This window comes from Balaenoptera physalus, assembly GCF_965194825.1.
Source record: "Balaenoptera physalus genome assembly, chromosome: 1".
Taxonomy (NCBI): Eukaryota; Metazoa; Chordata; class Mammalia; order Artiodactyla; family Balaenopteridae; genus Balaenoptera; species Balaenoptera physalus.
Window position 1 is genome coordinate 121,052,490 of NC_138882.1, and position 20,110 is coordinate 121,072,599.

A 20,110-nucleotide genomic window follows, 5' to 3' on the forward strand; every position below is an offset into this window, starting at 1 on the left:
AACAGCAAATAAACAAACAACCCAATTAAAAAATAAGCAGAAGACCTGAATAGACATTTTTCCAAAGAAGACATACAGATGGCCAACAGGCACATGAAATGTTGCTCAACATCACTAATCATCAGGGAAATGCAAATCAAAACCACAATGAGATATCACCTCACACCTGTCAGAATGGGTATCATCAAAACGACCACAAATTACAAATGTTGGTGAGGATGTGGAGAAAAGGGAACCTTGTGCACTGTTGGTGGGAATGTAAATTGGTGCAGCCACTGTGCAAAACAGTATGGAGGTTTCTCAAAAAACTAAAAATAGCACTACCATATGAGCCGGCAATTCCATTCCTGGGTATATATCCGGAAAAAAAATTAAAACTCTAATCAGAAATGATATGTGCACCCCAATGTCCATAGCAGCAATGTTTACGATTACCAAGATAATGAAAGCAACCTAAGTGTCCATCAACAGATGAATTGATAAAGAAGATATAGTATGTGTGTGTGTATATATATAGTGTATGTGCGTATATATGTAGTATGTGGAGATTATTGTGCTAAGTGAAATAAATCAGACAGAGAAAGACAAATGCTGTATGACATCACTTATATGTGGAATCTAAAAATGAAACAAAATAGTGAATAGAATACAACAAAAAAGAAGCAGACTCACAGATATAGAGAGCAAACTAGTGGTTACTAGTGGGGAGGGAGGAGGGGGGAGAGGCAAGATAGGTTTAGGGGATTAAAAGGTACAAACTGCCATGTATAAAATAAATAAGCTACAAGGATATATTGTACGACACAGGTAATATAGCCAACATTTTATAATTACTATAAATGGAATATAACCTTTAAAAATTGTGAATCACTATGTTGTACACCTGAAACTTACATAATATTGTATATCAAGTATACCTCAGTTGAAGAAAAAGAATTCCAAGTTACCCCCAAACTTATGTAAATTTAGGAAATAAATCGTTAAGAGATGGAATGATATTTTTAAAATTCTTTATCAAATGTATTCTAGTCTCTCTAAACCTCTGAGAGACAAAAATATGGAAATTGTGCAGAAATACACAATAGAATATTAACTCAGCCATAAAACAGAATGAAATAATGCCATTTGCGGCAACATGAATGGACCTAGAGATTGTCATACTGAGTGAAGTAATTCAGATAAAGACAAATATCATATGATATCACTTACATGTGGAATCTAAAAAAAATGATACAAATGAACTTATTTACAAAACAGAAGTAGAGTCACAGATGTAGAAAACAAACTTATGATTACCAGAGGGGAAAGCAGGGGGAGGGGGGCAGATAAATTGGGAGACTGGGATTGACATGTACACACCACTGTATATAAAATAGATATAACTAATAAGGACTGTACAGCACAGGGAACTTTTCTCAATACTCTGTAATGACCTATATGAGAAAAGAATCTTAAAAAGAGTGGATATATGTATATGTATAACTGAGTCACTTTGCTGTACAGCAGAAACTAACACAACATTGTAAATCAACTATACTACAGTAAATTTTTTTTTTTTTTAAGTAAATGGTAAAATGTGGGCAAGTGAAGTATAGTAGTGCTTGTTTTCCCCAGATTCTGGTATTCCAGGGTCAAAGAATGTCACTGAAATATAATAAATGTATTAAAAGTCTAGTATAACAATGGTCATTTTATCTAGTAGACATGGGACAGGTGTGAAAATTAATCCAAGAATATTCTAAATAATTAAAGCAGAGTCAGAGATTATTGTCTTTACATTATGTCTAATATCTTTATCTACACAGGAGTAAGTTAAAATTATCCATTAATGGTCCATAATAAATTTTATGGTTTTGCTAATAATTTCAATTTAAGTTTCTTTTCAAACAGTAGGTCCTAATATGTGATAATTGATTTTTCAAGCGCATTTTAGAGTAGATAATTTGAACATCTTATCATATCAAAGATTTTATATTAGGAATGTTTAGAAAAAGTTAAAAGTACAAGTTTCTAAGTTTCTGCCTTAAGGATTAAAATGAATAAATGTAATTTCTTTTAGGTTAATTTATATCTTAATAATTAGAATTTCACAGAGTAAAGAATAAATAATATAATTTCTAATAATATAATTTCTAATGGTAAGGTAAGATTAGCTATTAGATACTTTTTAAAAGATGATTAAAGATAATATTTTCTAATTAATGGAATTAATTAAGTGACTGGTCCTGCTTAAATTTTTTTCAATCATTTTAACATTAAATAAAAATGAAAGTTATTTTGATATCTTATATAACATACTTTACTCATCTGAAAATTCACATTGTTTGGACTTCGTTTTTTCAATATTTTTTCTAGCAGAATCATTATGAGATTCTCTTTAAATAATTCAGTGTTATGACGTTCTTGGTGTCACTAAAATCCAATCCTTTGAAAATATTTAGTGGAACTAAACAAACTGTTGTACATTTGGTTTCATATTTTTAGGGAAAAAATATTCCACATTAACTGTATCATCTGCATTCACAAATACTTAGACCCATTGATTGTTTTTGCCTGTGGTCTCTGTAGGGTCCAATGGGGGAACAAGGAGAGAGAGGAGAGCCCGGAGCAGAGGGATATAAGGTAATTACTGTAAATTTCACACCTTGCTTCTAAATTTGAATAGGGTTCTCTGTGGTTCTGCTCAGTTGCAAATGAAAATAAGCATCATTGAGATAATTAGTAATGTCATGTTTTGGATCCCAGAAGAAGCTCCTTGTATTTTCTGTTCCTTCTTTCTAAAATTACCATCATCTCCTTCCACTGCTGCTTTTTCTCATCATTCAACTCTCAACCGAAATGTTACTTTCTGAGAGGCCTTCTCTAACTGTCCTTTCTGTCTGTCACTTTATATCTCATTTCTCTATTTACTTTCTGACATTTAATGCTATCTATATTATCTTACCACCTTTTTATACACTTGGGTTTTTTTTATTGTCTGTATTCCCCCAACAAAATATAAGATCCATGAGAATAAGAATCTTGTCTTTTTCATCATTATATCCCCAGTTTCTAGAACACAGAGTTCCTGGTATATAGTAGAAATTCATTAAAGAGTTGTCAAATGCATGGATAAATGCCATTATATTCTTATGTCAATTCTTACCCTCTTCCATTCTTAGAAGGATTTTAAGAGACCAGCTTTATCAGCTCAAATTATATTAGGCTATGTATAGAATTTATTCAGTGTCATTATTTATTAGCACATTTGTATTGAGCGTGTTCTGTATTCTTGCCCTATATCTCGTCCCTTTCTGTTTATGTCATATGCTAAACAAAATGGTCATTTGCTGACTCTCTCCCTATAGTTCTTGTCTTACTCCTTCGCTCACAACATTCTCTGCCTGCTCAAAAAATTATGTAATCTTTACTTACATAAATCCTGGCTGTCCTTTATAATCTAATTCAAACTCCCTTTTCCCCTGTCTATGCTAACAGCAATCTTTCCCTCTTCTGAAGTCCTATAGTATTTATTGTTGATAGAAGTCATTCAGTACAAATATTTTACAATCTTCTGCTATTATAGTTTTTGCTAATTATTTTTAATGTGCAGATATCTTAGCTTCTCAATTTGAATATGACTTTTTAAAAATTAATTAATTAATTTACTTTATTTTTGGCTGCATTGGGTCTTCGTTGATGTGCGCGGGCTTTCTCTAGTTGCAGCAAGCAGGGGCTACTCTTCGTTGTGGTGCGCTGGCTTCTCATTGCCATGGCTTCTCTTGTTGCAGAGCACGGGCTCTAGGTGCTCAGGCTCAGTAGTTGTGGCTCGTGGGCTCTAGAGTGCAGGCTCAGTAGTTGTGGCAAATGGGCTTTGTTGCTCCACAGCATGTGGGATCTTCCCGAACCGGGGCTCGAACCCGTGTCCCCTGCATTGGCAGGCAGATTCTAAACCACTGCGCCACCAGGGAAGTCCTGAATATGACTTCTTTCCTTCTTGTACAGTGTCTTGTTTTGAGCCCTGTACATAATAGTATATAATATGTATGTAAACATAATTCATTTTTAACAATGAATTGATGGGTTATTTGATCCAGTATACACCTTTCTATGTAAAATTTCTGTGATCATGTCTGCAACGAAGACTTACATTGCCAGATTGAAGGGACAAGCTGGTAGGTAGATAATTATCATTAATACACTGATTTATCTCAGGCCTGAAATCTGAAAAATCAACTTTCACTTCCCAAAACTCTCTTTGAAACAAATGTTGAAGGTAGTTCTAAATGCTTGTGAAATTCTGGGGATGGCCATCTTATATTTTTTCTGTTTTCAGAGGAACATATTTTAGAAGGTTTTTATATGTTCTGTCTCCAATTTACATAACATTTGTATCTACAGTGTTTCCTAATGCAAGGAATCCAAGTAGATTTACTTGAAATTAGCTTTTCTTGGGGTTGAGAAACCAACCCACTGCTTCCAGCATAATTTGAGAAGTTTCTTAAACTTTTTCTGTGCATAACTTCTCCACCAGTCTCAGGAAAATCAGGTTCTAATAATATCTTCTTTTGGCCTCTACCAACTACAGTCACTAGCTACATCAGCATTGTCTGTTGGCAAACAAACAATTAACTATTCTATTGGGAGAAGAAAAGAATCTCTTCACCTGGCTAGGAAAAGAAAAATCCTGCCCCCATTTTTCTAGATAGTCATACATTCTTCAGAAATCCTTCATCAGAGGAAAACTTTTCCCTAGGCTCGTTATGGAATCTGTTTTTCCTTCTTCATTCCATAAATAGTCCTGATTAAGTCTTCAATTGTGGATGTTTCATGAGCTAGTGTGAGCCACATTTTCCTTTCTGTCTTATTCCATCCTATTTCTTAGGCTTTAGGAGTCATTTTATCATTTGTTGATAGATCTATTTTAAAAAGCCATTGAGTGCCAGACAATCACAGTAACTTCATTGCTTAGACATCTCAAAGTCATGAAATACCCACACTTGTCCCCTTCCATGTTTTTCCAAGCACAAGTTTGATTCATACAGGGGAACCATGCTTTATTTAGAGTTAGATTATTCTGTTGTAGCTTTAGGTGATATTTTAAAATATTTGCTTTTCTATATGGGCATTGTAGACACTATCATTTCACTCTAGTAAACTGATGGTCAGAATTATTGTCAATATTTTTTTAATTGTGCTAAAATGCACATAACATAAAATTTACCATTTTAACCATTTTAAATTGTACAATTCAGAGACAGTGTTGTATATTGGCAATATTGTACAACCATCACACACTGCCTAGTTCTAGAACATTTTCATCACCCTGAAGAGGAAGCCCCATGCCCATTAAACAGTTACTCTCCTTCTCCCAACCTCTGACAACCACTACTCTACTTTCTATCTCTATTGATTTATCTATTCTGTATCTTTCATATAAATGGAATCATACAATGTATAGCCTTTTGTGTCTGGCTTCTTTCACTTTACATAATGTTTTGAAGGTTCATCCATGTTGTAGAATGTATCAATTCTTCATTCCTTTTTATGGTTGAATAATCACCAAGCTTTTAAAAACACTTTTATGTTCACAAATATTCTTACGGTTGTGGTGAACTCATGATTATCCTCTTGGAGAAAAAATAATGGAATGGGTAATGAAAATTTTGTTTCCATTTGGCTATGAACAATTGAAAGACATTTTGTAATCCTTCTCACCATCCTTTGTTCTTTTTTCCTCTTGAAGAAACTGAAAATCACAAAAGTCAAGTGTCTTGCTCATTATCATCAGTAAATCATTATTAGGCATCATTGTATATGACACATTTTATGTGTTACATATAATTAAATCTCTGGTCCCTTCAGCATATATTTTAGTATCTGCCATGGACTGGGAGCTATGAATGTAACACGGGGCACCCAAGACACAGTCCCTGACTCCATGGATATCACATATACAAAATAAGAATATTTAATCAGTATAAAAGCAGATATAGTGAAATAGCCGTCATCCAGAAAACTATACATCATATAGGTCAAGATAAATTCATTCGAGGCTTGAGAGAGAGTCAGAGGACATGGTATGAATAAGAATATGTCAACATTCACTTTTTAAAGATATGAGCAGAAACACACAGATTAAGTCAGGCTAAACTAATGTGAGCCAAAGCCCTAGAAATACACTGAATAAATTATGTACTATCTTAAACTCCTTTTTACTTTGGTTTGGCAAAGGCCATAGAATTTTTTGCATACAATAAAATAACAACTAAATCCTCAATTGGCCTTCATTCCTTAGCATCAGACATACATATCCAAATAGCTATTGGACATCATCACAGAAAACACAGCATGTCCCAAACCATAGTATCATCATGCTGTCCAAATCTGATCCTCCTCTTTTTATGTCCTTAGTTCAGTGAATAGTACCACCAGATATCCAGATGTCTAGTAAATGAATCTTCCCTCTTTCTATCTCCTTCTGTCTCTCTTTCTGTCTCTCTTGCTTTCTCTTTCCTCCCTTCTCTCCCTCCTCTTTCTCTCCTTTCTCTATCCTCTCATTTCTCAACGTCAATTGGCCACTTCTTTTGGCCTCTTAATTATCTCTGGAGTCTATCCACTTTGCCCTACTTTAGCTTAGGCTTTCATCATTTTTTGCCTGAATTATTTTAATAGCTTACTAACTAGACTCCCTATCCCCAGTCATAGCCCTCTCAAATCCATTCTCCACTTAACATGTTGTGTTAGATCAACCTCCATTTATTCTCCCATGCTGTTTCCTCTGCAGAACGCCTTCCTTTTACTTTACTGCCTGGAACACTCATCCTTTAAAATTCAACTTATTATAACTTCCCATATAAAATCCTCTCCAAGCTCCCCTTGGCCATCCAACTCATCTCACCACTAATATCATCAGGAAAAATCAATCACTTCCTGTAATCTTGCCCACATAGCTTTATGATAATATTATAAAAAACCTAATATTTATAATTTTTACCACTGCAGAAAAACAGTCTCTCAGTTTTTATTGGGATGGAAAGGACCAAAGGAATTATAGTGCAGCTCCTAGAAAACAAGTTTGGTTTTCGTAAGATTTGTATCCAAACATCACAAAGCCAGGAGAGGCAGTTGGCTATTCTATGATCATTCTGAAAAGGTCTCTGTAAAACTACAGATAGAGTGGTGGCAAAACCATAATAGGCCATGATGGTTTTAAGTTTTGTAGTTTATTCAGTATGCTTACTCTCACTTCACTTTGTAACCCCAGCTTTTCACCAATTGCTTCTCTCCTGAGCTGGCTTAATAAGTGACCTACAATAATCATATTTACTTGAATAAAGCTCCCTCTTGATTGACCTGATTCTGTTACTTGCTGACTCTGTTCATGTTCTGTTGGTAAAGGTCACACGTAGGAATCGTCTTTAGTTATGGCTGTGTGCTATATAGAAAGCTTTCCAAAATAACCTTTCTGTCTTGCAACTGTTCTCTCCCTTAAACAGGATTCATTTACTTTATCAGGAAGTTGAATCTTAAAACCATGAACATTTGCCTCACAGAATGCAAACAAAGAAGGCTTCAACTGATCTTTCTGGGAGAATAAATATTGTTAGCCTTAAGTAAGTAATCCCTTCTTCTCCTAGCCCAGAAAAAGGAGATGAGCCTAATAACTGTCCTTCCTATGGCATTCTTTCTGTAATACACAGGAAGAAAGGAATCTGAAGGGAAGAGGACAGTAGGGAAGGGGATAAAAGAGATTACGTGTGGAATTCTTCCTACGTAACTCTCACCTGACATGCCCCTAGGTTGTTGCTAGCTTCTGTTTACACACTTGAAAGGTGTAAAAATGTGGTAGGCCAGCATTCCTTCCTAGGAGAACTGGGGTGATGACAGATCGCTGAAGTCAGAATCATTGATGTCTTGGCATATGCAGTAACGACTACCAGTCTTCAGCCCAGTAAATCTACTATCTAAATGGCTGTGACCTTAGTTTGTAAAAATGGAGACCATAGTACACTGGAAAAGGGTTGAAAAAAGAAATTTGTTCTCAAACTCTTTATTCATTCGTTATTTGCTCTATTAGTTTCCTGAGCCTGCCATAACAAATTACCATAGACCAGGTGGCTTAAAACAACAGAAATTTATTCTCTCACGGTTGTGGAGGCCAGAAATCCAAAAGCAAGATATCATCAGGGCTGTGCTCCCACCGTAGGCTCTAGGGAAGAATCCTTTCTTGCTTCTTCCAGCTTCTGGTGGCTAACAACCTCCCTTGTGGCTGCATCACTCCAACCTCTGCCTTTGTCTTCACATGGCCTTCTCCTTGGTTTGTATCCATCTCTCTCTCTCTGTGTCTATTGCAAGGACACTTGTCAGTGGATTTAGGGCCCACATGGATAATCCAGGATAATCGCCCTCTAAGATCCTTAATTTAATGATATTTGCAAAGACCCTTTTCTCCAAATAAGATCACATTCACAGTTTCTGAGGATTAGGGCATAGACATCTTTTGGAGGGCCACCATTCAACCTATATGGAAAAAAAAAACAAAACTCTACACTCTTTCTCAGTCATCATTATATCCAGTGGCTATTATGTTCTATACTCTTTCCAAGAGAGAAGCATAATCTCTATAATATTTAAATTGAATTTTGCAACATTTTGCTACCACTTTAAGTGATACTACTCTATTCTCTAAGTCACATGTCTTTATTTATTCTAATAATATAACCTTTTTTATTCATAGGGTCACATGGGTATACCAGGACCAAGAGGTGCCACTGGACAACAAGGGCCCCCAGTATGTTTTGAAAGCATTCTTTGTAATTCTGGCATTTAAAAACATTAATGTTAACATATCTTATTTGGTGTCTGCTTTATATGTGATTTCTGTTTTGGTTCCTATTAAAGGGTGAGCCAGGTGACCGGGGTGAACAAGGACTAAAAGGAGAGAGAGGATCTGAAGTAAGTTGAAATCATTTAAGACAATTTGAAACTTATTGCTGGCGTGAGAAAACAGGGGCACAAGGAGTTGCTGTTCATTGTAACTTAAATGATCATTCATTCTTTCAGAGCAAGAATCACCACAGGCCTCTAAACAGGGTGTTTGTTAATATTTGTGCTAAAACATCATTATTGATTAATTCGTGTGTTTCGACTGCCAGCCAAAGTTCCCTTTACCAGCAGACTACTCTGGCTTTGAGAAAATTGCCTAGAGTTGTCCCAAACTCAATGTCCTTCCTTGGGGTTTCAGGCAGAAATACCGACTAGCCTTAAAACCAGCACTGCAGAGCAAAATTTTAGCAGTCATACCTATTTAGTTGCTGTAGTAAGGTAGGGGTAGAAATAGTTTAACTATATGACACAGACTCACAATTGGTTTAAAAGATTTTTTTCCATAACACAAGTCAATTATTTGTTATCAGGCGAACTAAAAATCTGTTGAGTTATTGAATTTAGCCACCTCTCTCCCTATATACCAATAAACGTTGCCTCAACCTTATGTAACAACTGGATTTGTAATTTGTACCATCACTTCATTGCTGCCCTACTTTTCATGGCATTCTGACTTTACCTGCTACTGATTTAAAATTAAATTCTTTAGAAAATGTACTGTATTTTAATAATAAATTAGGTGAGGATTGATAAAAAGTAATGAATTTGAGACCATGTTTCTCCTAATTTGTTAAACTGCCTTCACCCATACTTGTGTTTCCCATTTGTGGGAGTTAGTAATAAAATTGAGTTGAGTCGGATATCACATAGAAGCCATTTTAAATAGTCTTGGCAACTACCTAGTAACTTAATGTCAGGCTCCTTAATAAATAAGGACTAATAAATAGTAAATAAAAATATCCCATTGGGACTTACCTGGTGGCACAGTGGTTAAAAATCCACCTGCCAATGCAGGGGACATGGGTTCGAGCCCTGTTCCAGGAAGATCCCACATGCTGCGAAGCAACTAAGCCTGCGAGCCACAATTACTGAGCCCATGTACCACAACTACTGAAGCCCGTGTGCCCTACAGCCTGTGCTCCTCAACAAGAGAAGCCACCACAGTGAGAAGCCCGCACACTGCAACGAAGAGTAACCCCCTCTCTCCACAACCAGAGAAAGCCTGCGCACAGCAACAAAGACCCAATGCAGCCAAAAATAAATAAATAAATTTATTAAAAAAAAAAAATCCCATTGAAGGCAAGCCTTAATTTTAAAAAGAAATTCAAAGAAAGAATACAGTTGTCTCATTCGCTTAGAATTTTTAATACCCAAATTGGAAAAAGTAGTGGAAAAAACCATGAACCTAGAACACTGCTACTACTTTCATGTGACTTCCTTATATTTGCATTAAGTGCCTAAGGATGCAAATGCTCTCCCAAGGTTTGATCCTAAAATTTCTAATCCTTTACAATTAGTACTTTCATATTCTCAATGTTTTCTTTTTCCTTTTTTGACATATCTCAGGAAGAAGAAATTTTTTTATGTTTCTTAGTATTTGTTAAAATTATGCCAACGAAAATAAAATATTCTTACTAGACAACTGCAGCTCCAGCCTATATGGTCAGCTCTCCCTGGGTATTGGAGCTGAAAGGTCTTGAGGAGCCATGGTTTAAATTCTGTATAATCCACGAGAATTAGTTCTTTTCCTACTTTGGGCAATGCTGGTGTACAGTCCAAGGTTACATTAAAAAGCCTCTTTGAATTTCAGATAGTAATGATTGCTACAAGAAAAATCACTGACTATGTGTTACTCACTAGGGACACTTTGAATGGCCAGGTGGATCCTATGGAATTGCCCTCATCTTGTTTTTGCAAAGCTTTAAATTTGTTTTTTAGATTTGGAAATGCCCTTTAAAATCGTTTGGACAACCCTCTCATTTTCCAGACAAAGAAATTCAGGTCCCAGAGGGATTATGAGTTATCTAAGATCACAGAACTAGTTAGCAACAGAACCAACACTAGAAACTTTATTTCCTGACTCCCATTATTATACAAAAGCCTTCTATTACTTTGAAGTCTTTTATAAATTAAGTTAAATATTAATTTTACTTAACCAGCTAATTCATTAATTGGTCTCTCAGACATGAAACTATGGAAACTATAAAGAAAAAGTTGGAGCAAGTCAAGTCAAAACCAATTGCAAACCACTACATTTTTTTAGAGACTTTTACAATGCAAATGTAGTGAACTGTCCCATAATGGCTTTCAAATACAGAGACTCAAGCCAAAATCTTACTTTCCTCCCAAAGCAAAATTCCAGATTTTAGTGAATTTAAATTTCTTGGTTAAAAAAAAAAAGACTTAACTCTCTAAACCTGTGTTTGTATTTTAAAGCTACCCTCTCTAACAAAGTTAGAACTAACAAAGTATTGTGATGACTGTCCTTCAGCTTCATTTGAATAAAAAATGAGTGTTTGGACTATAATGGCACATTTAAAATTTTCTGTTATCTAAAGAATTAGATTACCTTCTCTTGTAGTCTATGAAGTGGTACAATCCCAATGAATGGAATTCATTGTTTTAAATGGATCTGATTTCAAGTGGGCTGTTCTATTTTTCAAAGCTAGCCAGACAACAGAGAAAGCACAATTTTACATATACTCTAAAGAATAAATATGAAATTCATTCGCCTTTCCTATTATGAGAACAGGAAGTCTGTTTGTTGATTTATGAGGTACTTATATTTACATAAAATAATATGAGTAAGTTAATTTTGAAAATAGCATAGAATGCTTCTAGTTTTATTATATTTGAATTCTGGGCATTGGTGGAAGAGTGATTTTTTTTTTTTTCCTTTTTATGACACCAACTCAATTAATCATCTACAAACACCTTAGATGACAACATACTTTCTTTGTCTTTGGCCCAATCTTTAATTTCCTACTGAACAGACCATCTCTGTGTAGGATTAATATTTAGTAATGTTTGGCTCTTAATTTAGTTACAAGACTACCCAGCAATTCCAACTGCAAGATTTTTTTTAATGCACAAATTCAAAAAAGTACCAGTCTTCTACACTTTGTTGATCTTTATGTATTTTAAACCTCCACTGCAAGTCTGTCGTTTCTCTAACTAGCCTACTTCCTTTTAGTTATGGTGACAATAATTGTCATAAGGAAATCTTTCCTGAATTGACATCTAAAAACAGCAGAGACTGTTTTGTTATTTACTGTATGCTTTTTGTATTTAATAAGGAGATTTTGTCACAATTGTACCATTACAAGTAGCAAAATATACATTAAAAATAATTTTCATAGTCATAATTTTCCTTTAGTGTTATTCTGTTGGAAGCTGCTTCCTGATGTCCATCCGAGTATTAATAACATTCTAGTTTTCACGATGATAGACCCATGTATCTAGGTTTTAGAACAGTATTCAACTGTTCTGAAATAATCCCCAATATAATGGTCACCCTAAAATGTAATTGATTTGTGATGATGTGAGAATCTCTTTGTTTTTATTTTGTATTTGAATGTTTGGAATAAAACACGCACATACATGTATAGCATATCTGAACCTTAAGCCATAAACTCAAGTATACAAAAAGTATAATTTTTTTTTATGTTCTTTGTAATGGAACTTCTCTCCTGAGTACCCACCCTGCCTGGTGGTAGAAACCTAATTGATGGAAATCTAGTCAATTGATTGCCTTTAACTCCATCCACTCAAATATCCTGCATTTGATTTAGAGTTTTTCCCATTCATCCTCTTTTCAAGTCTGCAGTTACATTCTGGGTGGCAATGGTAGGGAAGGGGAATAGGAAGTGAGATTGATCTTTAGCCATCATCTGTTCATACTAGCAGCCACTGAAATGTACATCATCCCTTTTGGCCCCCATCTGCCATCATCCCACCATGTTGGCATCTACCTTGGCCCTCCTGACAAAAGTTCTTTGATCCCTGTTGGCTTGTACAGCTATTTTCTCAACTCAGGGGCAAGATCTCCTTAGATAGGACTCTAAGGGCCATATGCTTCTGTTCTTGGCCACATGGAAGTAACATTCTACTGCTCCCCATACCATGCTAGGTGCTTGAGGGACTCAGACTTTCTCAGGCCCCCTGGCCTAGACATCTCATGCAGAAATTTCAACTCTATTGCTGCACTCAGTGCAACTTAGCATACATCTCAGTGAGGCCTTTAGTCTCTCTAGCCATTATCTCTGTGCCCAAGTCCCCACACTTATCTGCAGATATTATTGTTTTGTTTTGTTTAGCTTATTAAGTTTTATTTGAATATAGTTGCTTTAAAATGTTGCGTTAGTTTCTTGCTGTACCGCAAAGTGAATCAGGCATACGTATACACATATCCACTCTTTTTTAGACTCACTTCCCATTTAGGTCACCACAGAGCATTGAGTAGAGTTCCCTGTGCTATACAGTAGGTTCTCATTAGTTACCTATTTTATACATAGTAGTGTATATAAGTCAGTCCCAACCTCCCAATTCATCCCAACCCCCCTCCTTCCACCCTTGGTAACCGTAAGTTTGTTCTCTACATCTGTGACTCTATTTCTGCTTTGCAAATAAGCTCATCTCTACCATTTTTCTAGACTCCACATATAAGCAATATTATATGATACTTGTTTTTCTCTTTCTGACTTACTTCACTCTGTATGACAGTCTAGGTCCATCCACATCTCTGCAGATGTCACTATTTTGTTCCTTTTTATGGCGGAGTAGTACTCCATTGTATATATGTACCACTTCTACTTTATACATTCCTCTGTCGATGGACATTTAGGTTGCTACCATGTCCTGGCAATTGTAATTAGTGCTGCAGTGAACATCATGATGCATGCATCCTTTCGAATTACGGTTTTCTCCAGATATATGCCTAGGAGTGGGATTGCTGGGTCATATGGTAGCTCTATTTTTAGCTTTTTAAGGAACCTCCAAACTGTTCTCCATAGTGGCTGTACCAATTTACATTCCCACCAACAGTGTAGGAGCATTCCCTTTTCTCCACACCCTCTCCAGCATTTATTGTTTGTAAAATTTTTGATGATGGCCATTCTGACTAGTGTGAGGTGATACCTCATTGTAGTTTTGATTTGCATTTCTCTAATAATTAGTGATGTTGAGTATCTTTTCGTGTGTTTGTTGGCCATCTGTATGTCTTCTTTGGAGGAACCTCTGTTTAGGTCTTCCACTCATTTTTTGATTGGGTTGTTTGTTTTTTTAATATTGAGCTGCATGAGCTGCTTATGTATTTCGGAGATTAATCCCTTGTCAGTTGCTTCGTTTGCAAATATTTTCTCCCATTCTGAGGGTTGTCTTTTCGTTTTATTTATGGTTTCCTTTGCTGTACAAAAGGTTTTAAGTTTAATTAGGTCCTATTTGTTTATTTTTGTTTTCTTTTTCATTACTTTAGGCAGTGGATTGAAAAAGATCTTGCTGTGATTTATGTCAGAGAGTGTTCTGTCTATATTTCCACTAAGAGTTTTATAGTATCCGGCCTTACATTTAGGTCTTTAATCCATTTTGGGTTTATTTTGTGTATGGTGTTAGGGAGTGTTCTAATTTCATTCTTTTACATGTAGCTGTCCAATTTTCCCAGCACCACTTATTGAACAGACTGTCTTCTCTCCATTGTATATTCTTGCCTCCTTTGTCACAGATTAGGTAGCCATAGGTGCTTGGGTTTATCTCTGGACTTTCTATCCTGTTCCATTGACCTATATTTCTGTTTTTGTGCCAGTACCATACTGTTTTGATTACTGTAGCTTTGTAGTATAGTCTGAAATCAGGGAGCCTGATTCCTCCAGCTCTGTTCTTCTTTCTCAAGATGGCTTTCATTATTTGGAATCTTTTGTGTTTCCATACAAAGTGTAAAATTTTTTGTTCTAGTTCTGTGAAAAATGCCATTGGTAATTTGATAGGGATTGCATTGAATCTGTAGATTGTTTTGGGTAGTATAGTCATTTTCACAATATTGATTCTTGCCATCCAAGAACATGGTATATCTCTCCATCTGTTTGTGTCATCTTTGATTTGTTTCATCAGTATCATATAGTTTTCTCAGTACAGGTCTTTTGCCTCCTTAGGTAGGTTTATTCCTAGGTATTTTATTCTTTTTGATATGATGATAAATGGGATTATTTCCTTAGTCTCTCTTTCTGATCTTTCATTGTTAGTGTATAGGAATGCAAGAGATTTCTGTGTATTAATTTTGTATCCTCTGCAGGTATTATTGTTTCTACCCACCCCAGGACTTGAGGGCAGATTGGTGTCAAGGTCTCTTCTCAGAGATACCCAACGGTGTCTTAATAGTTTTGCTTCTCTTTTTACCTTTCTCCAGCTTGAAGATTTTTTTTATATCCCCTTAGGTAGGAAAAACTTTCTCTTACATTATTATAATTCTTCTAAATATGTTCTTTATGGTATAAATTTTATGACTTGAATCCTTTATTACCTTGTTTTTTTATGTTCAACTATAGACTTTTAATATTTAAAAATCAGGCTTTTGTATTTAAAAATATATTCTTTTCAAACTATTCCCCCACCATGAGTTTCAGAGGACGGTTTTGAAATTCTTAAGCTAAAAAAGTTTATTTTGAAAATCAAAAGTTTAGAACAAATCTATCACTTTACATAAAAAGAAATACTGTGAAGGAAAACACACACCAGTTAACATATTTGAATATTATCACAATTCATATACTGTTTAATTAGTGCTATTCAAGACAACTGAAATCAGAACTGTTTTCAATATTTGAAACAGTCTTTATTTCTCTATTTTACTTCTTTATTGTATTCTAAAAGATACATTATAGGGATCATATGTTCCAGAAATTGTATTTACTTCAACTAAACCCAGTTCACCAACTGTCCCCTTTTCTGGTTTCCTTACCCTTGGGAAGAATTTACATTAGTGACTTTTTAAAGCAAGTAAAATAGTTTTTGAACTTGGAGGTAGAACCCTTGATCCATATAGCTCCCTATCATCGAATTCTAACAAAATTGGATTTTTATCTCTTACAGAAAATGCCCTTTTTCTCTCTGATTACATATGCTGTTTCTTCTTAAAACGTTTAAGCTCATTTTCAGAAGATGTAACATCTTCTGAAATTGTTTATTTTGTTATTGTTGTCAAATTGAATCTTTAGCACAACTGTCTTCAGATTTGAATAACTTAACATCTCATTTTGGTGGAATTATCCTGTTTCTGAGAACTTTTGACTATTTCTGAGAAATGTGTCTGGTAATGGCAATATGCTTCTTTTTCTTATTTGTGAACTAGGTCACTCTTTTCCACCTTTTTCTTCTTAAAATAATATTAGGATATCATCAGAATAATGGCCTGATTTGCAAAGGCAGATTTCTGACTATCCTGGTAAACCATTACTGCTGAATCAATTATGATTTAAAACATCTCACACATGGAAAAACAAGCAATTCTGTGGGAAATAAAGATCTTTTCTTTGATTTACAAGTATGTTCTTCTCTGTGCTTCCAGATAAGCACATTTTAGGTTATTGGTTCATGTCCCTCAGTACACTGTAAGTACCTTGTGAACAAGAGCTTTGATTTTGCATCTCCAGCACATAACAGAGTCCCTGATACCTAATAGTCAAGAAATGTTTACTGATTTAATTAAATAAGTACTTAACCACTGTCAGTAGGGAGACAAAGTCCTTGCCTGGAAGTGGGGACTTTTGTTTAAATAATCTATTCAGTTCCTTTTTAGAACTATAATTTAAATTCTTAAATCATAGAATTTGGAGCCAGGTGGAAATTCATAGATTATATAGTCAAATTCTTTCATTTACAGATGAAGAAAATGACTCCCAGGAAAGTTAAATGGCAATCCCAATGATAAACAGCTAGTTAGTGGCAGGACTTGCTGTAGCCTCCAGGTCTCAGAGTTCTTTTCTACGCCTTCAGTTTAATTAAATTTATAGCAATGAGTTGACAACTGTGCTTCACATTTTTAGGGTCCTAAGGGGAAAAAAAGAGCTCCTGGCCCTTCTGGGAAACCTGGGATTCCTGTAAGTAACAGACCTTTTTCATCTTTATAGTTTTTCTAAATAGAACTTAAGCAAGCAGAAAAGTTTGGGGCCAATTATGACAAGTGTTGGATAAATCAGATTGTCTTCAAAAAAAAGTTTAAACCCATGCTGGAACACAGAGGGAACAAAATATGACCATTAGCTCAAAACCAAGCTTGGTGTTGAAACGGAAGTCACTGCAACTGAAGGTTGCTATTTTCCATTGCATGGAGACCTCTCTGTGGATTCATGCTACTATTCTTTGATGGTGAACCACTAAAAAACAGGCAACTTGGAGTCATGACTAAATGAATGGTGACGAAGGTCAGAGATTTTCAAGCATGATTGAAAAGACATGAGCTGGATTTTAATTGAAGAACTCGGCCTCTCATTTTCCTGGGAAATAGAACAGAAAGTCTTAGAAGAAAGCTTTAAATCTTTTCATCACAGAACAAAGATTAATTTTACCTTAGCCATCCGTTTCCTCTTTGGCCAAGCAAATATGTGTAGACTAGCTTATTAGCAAAGACTTCCTGCTGGTCTCCCCTAGCCAACAGCCTGTTTTGGGTGGCCTGTGTTGGTTCAAAAAAAGTAAAGAAAAGTGAACATAAATTATGAGCACACTGAGATCAGAGATTCCCTACAGATTAAATCCAGTTGCCCAAGAGTACAAACAAAATGTTCAGACCTTTACTCAGTCATATAATTATCTAATTCAAAGTGGCAACTAAAAGAGCCGTAATTTATTTCTTGGGAAAATAATACAATACAGAGTTTTAGAGATGGTGAATGTCAGCCTATATCCTAAACTGACAGGTGCACATAGCTGATCTTTTCTCCACAGCTGGATAGAGCATGGGCTGGTACAATGAGAAATACCAGGAAATTACAGTAAAGTGGGAAAGGTTACACAATAAATTGCTGATTAGCTTGGCATTTCAGTTTAGGGAACAGTTACCTGATCTGTTGTGTCCAAATAGTAAATTATTAAGGAATCCAGGAAACAGGAAAATTTATCCTGGGACAGGGTTTTAAGAATGTAACCTCCCACCCCCCAATAAGTATAAAAGTGTTTGTCATTTAAACATCTGTACAGCATCTCTCTATAATCCAAGTAATTTTTAATTGCCAAGGGACTTCCAGGCCTCCCTGGGCCAAAAGGCATGCAAGGACACCCTGGAGCAGAAGGCATTTCAGGAAACCCTGGTAAAGTTGGGCTACCAGGAAAACAGGGACTTCCTGTAAGTAGATTGAATATTCTTTGCTCTTTATTTCTTATGCATAAGTGTCTCTTTACTAAGACCATAGATATTTTGGCTGTCTTTCTTAACTTTGACATTGGTTCAGATTGTGTTTATGATTTCCAGGGAATGGCAATGAGTACATTCTGTTGGATGTTTTATAACTAATAACCCATATTATTAATAATTTATATTATTTTTACACATATAAAAGCTGGTACATAGGAACAATAAAGAAGTAAAACTTTAAGGGCTACACAACCTAACTGTGTTTTGAGTTCATCAAATGTCTTAAGCCACCTTTGGAACATTTCAGCCTTGGCAATAACTCAAGGTAAGTTCTGCCAAAATCATTTTCCCTTTACTTTTATAGCCTCACTATTTTACAGAAATTGTGTGAATGTTTTCTCTATGTTCATCTAGTGGTGATGCAATGAGCAATGATGTAGATTACTATTTTTATGCAAATTTCTATCTTATTTATTTGATCAGAAATTTAAAAATGATATTTTTGTCTTCATTTAGCCATTTTCCCTCTTTCCTTCCTAAGGTCATCATAATCCAGATATTTATTGTTATCTCATGTTGTGTTTCCGTTTGAAATACAAGAATAATTAATCGCATATTTCAGTAATCCAGTAAATCCAGTAAAATTTATCCTTTTACATTTCCACTATTTGGATATGATTATCTATTGACCTGTTTTTCTTTTCTTAAATGAATCAATCCTAGTTGTTTATTCACATGTAGCATGGGACTGTAGCAAAACTCAAACCCAAATTAATATTATTCTTTCACTACGATGAATTATCTCATTTGTTTAAAAAAATGTATCAAATTATGACCCAGCCAATTTAATTATTTCAGAAATAAATATCTGGCCATATTCTATTTGGAAAGGTGAATATTTTTAAGGAGGCTTAGTATAGTTTCCATTTGCTTTGGAGACAGTATATCTGAACATCAGAGCATCAGGGTGTAAGCCCTAGAAAAATTTGACAGCCAGGCTGATGTTTTAATTAAAACATGTTTTCTAAACTTCTGCCATTAACATCAGTCTGGTTAAAAGAGGACTTCCATTTGAGATCCCAGTCTTAAAGGGAGCTCATGCCCTGAACCTTCATGTAGATGCTGCACTCTAGGCTCACCATATAAGAGTCTTAAAATGAGGTTGTGGAGTTTTAAAAATACAACAGTAAAACACTTTGAATTGGTCTGAGAGTCTGTACTTAAGTTTTACTGGGAAATGTTAGAGTGAATCTTACTGCGTTGAATAAGATTTTGAGAGCTGAAACAAGGAAAACCACATTTCAAAATATGTCATATTTCTTGCTGTGAACACAGGTTTAATCATGGAGGTGGTATGTATGTGGATGTGCCCAGTAGTCGATAAGGCTAGAAACTGAATTGTAAATACTAATAACAGCAAATAGATTTATTTAATTACTGGGAAGAGGAACTCACTTGTTTTCTGACTAAAATAATACTAATCCAGGCACTTATTCCAGATATGGATAATACAAATCAGGATCCTATATATATATGTTTAATAAGAATTTCAGACATTCAGCATATAAGATGTTCATCAGACACTAGTGACAGGTCAAAGTCATCCACATTTTTTACACCAAGTCACTTAATACTTCATTGTGGCAAACAACTTCTTTCTGGCAGTATGTGACACCTGAAGGTCTTCCTGGAAAGGACTGAAAATTGGAAAATAAAATGAAAACATTGATTCAGACTACAAAAATATGAACCATTTTCTCTTGCATAAAAACAGCAATGTGGCAAGTGATTGTTATCTGCTGCTAGTTTCCAGAAAGAAAACAGACATTTTCTAACAACTCTACATCCTTCTTTAATGGGATAATACTTAAAGGACAGTAATATAATGGCTAAGAGAAAGCC

At 35.2% G+C, this 20,110-nt stretch overlaps 1 protein-coding gene across 7 annotated transcripts in view; it reads left to right on the forward strand.

Annotated features, from left to right (window-relative positions):
* Positions 1 to 20,110, forward strand: part of COL24A1 (collagen type XXIV alpha 1 chain) — a 408,506-nt gene that overhangs the window by 327,748 nt on the left and 60,648 nt on the right. For all 7 annotated transcript variants that reach the window (XM_082409988.1, XM_082409993.1, XM_082409994.1 and 4 more), the window contains 5 exons: positions 2,569 to 2,622; positions 8,720 to 8,773; positions 8,884 to 8,937; positions 16,905 to 16,958; positions 18,092 to 18,199. In XM_082409988.1, coding sequence (XP_082266114.1) covers positions 2,569 to 2,622; positions 8,720 to 8,773; positions 8,884 to 8,937; positions 16,905 to 16,958; positions 18,092 to 18,199 — 324 coding nt within the window. The remainder of the gene's footprint in view (positions 1 to 2,568; positions 2,623 to 8,719; positions 8,774 to 8,883; positions 8,938 to 16,904; positions 16,959 to 18,091; positions 18,200 to 20,110) is intronic.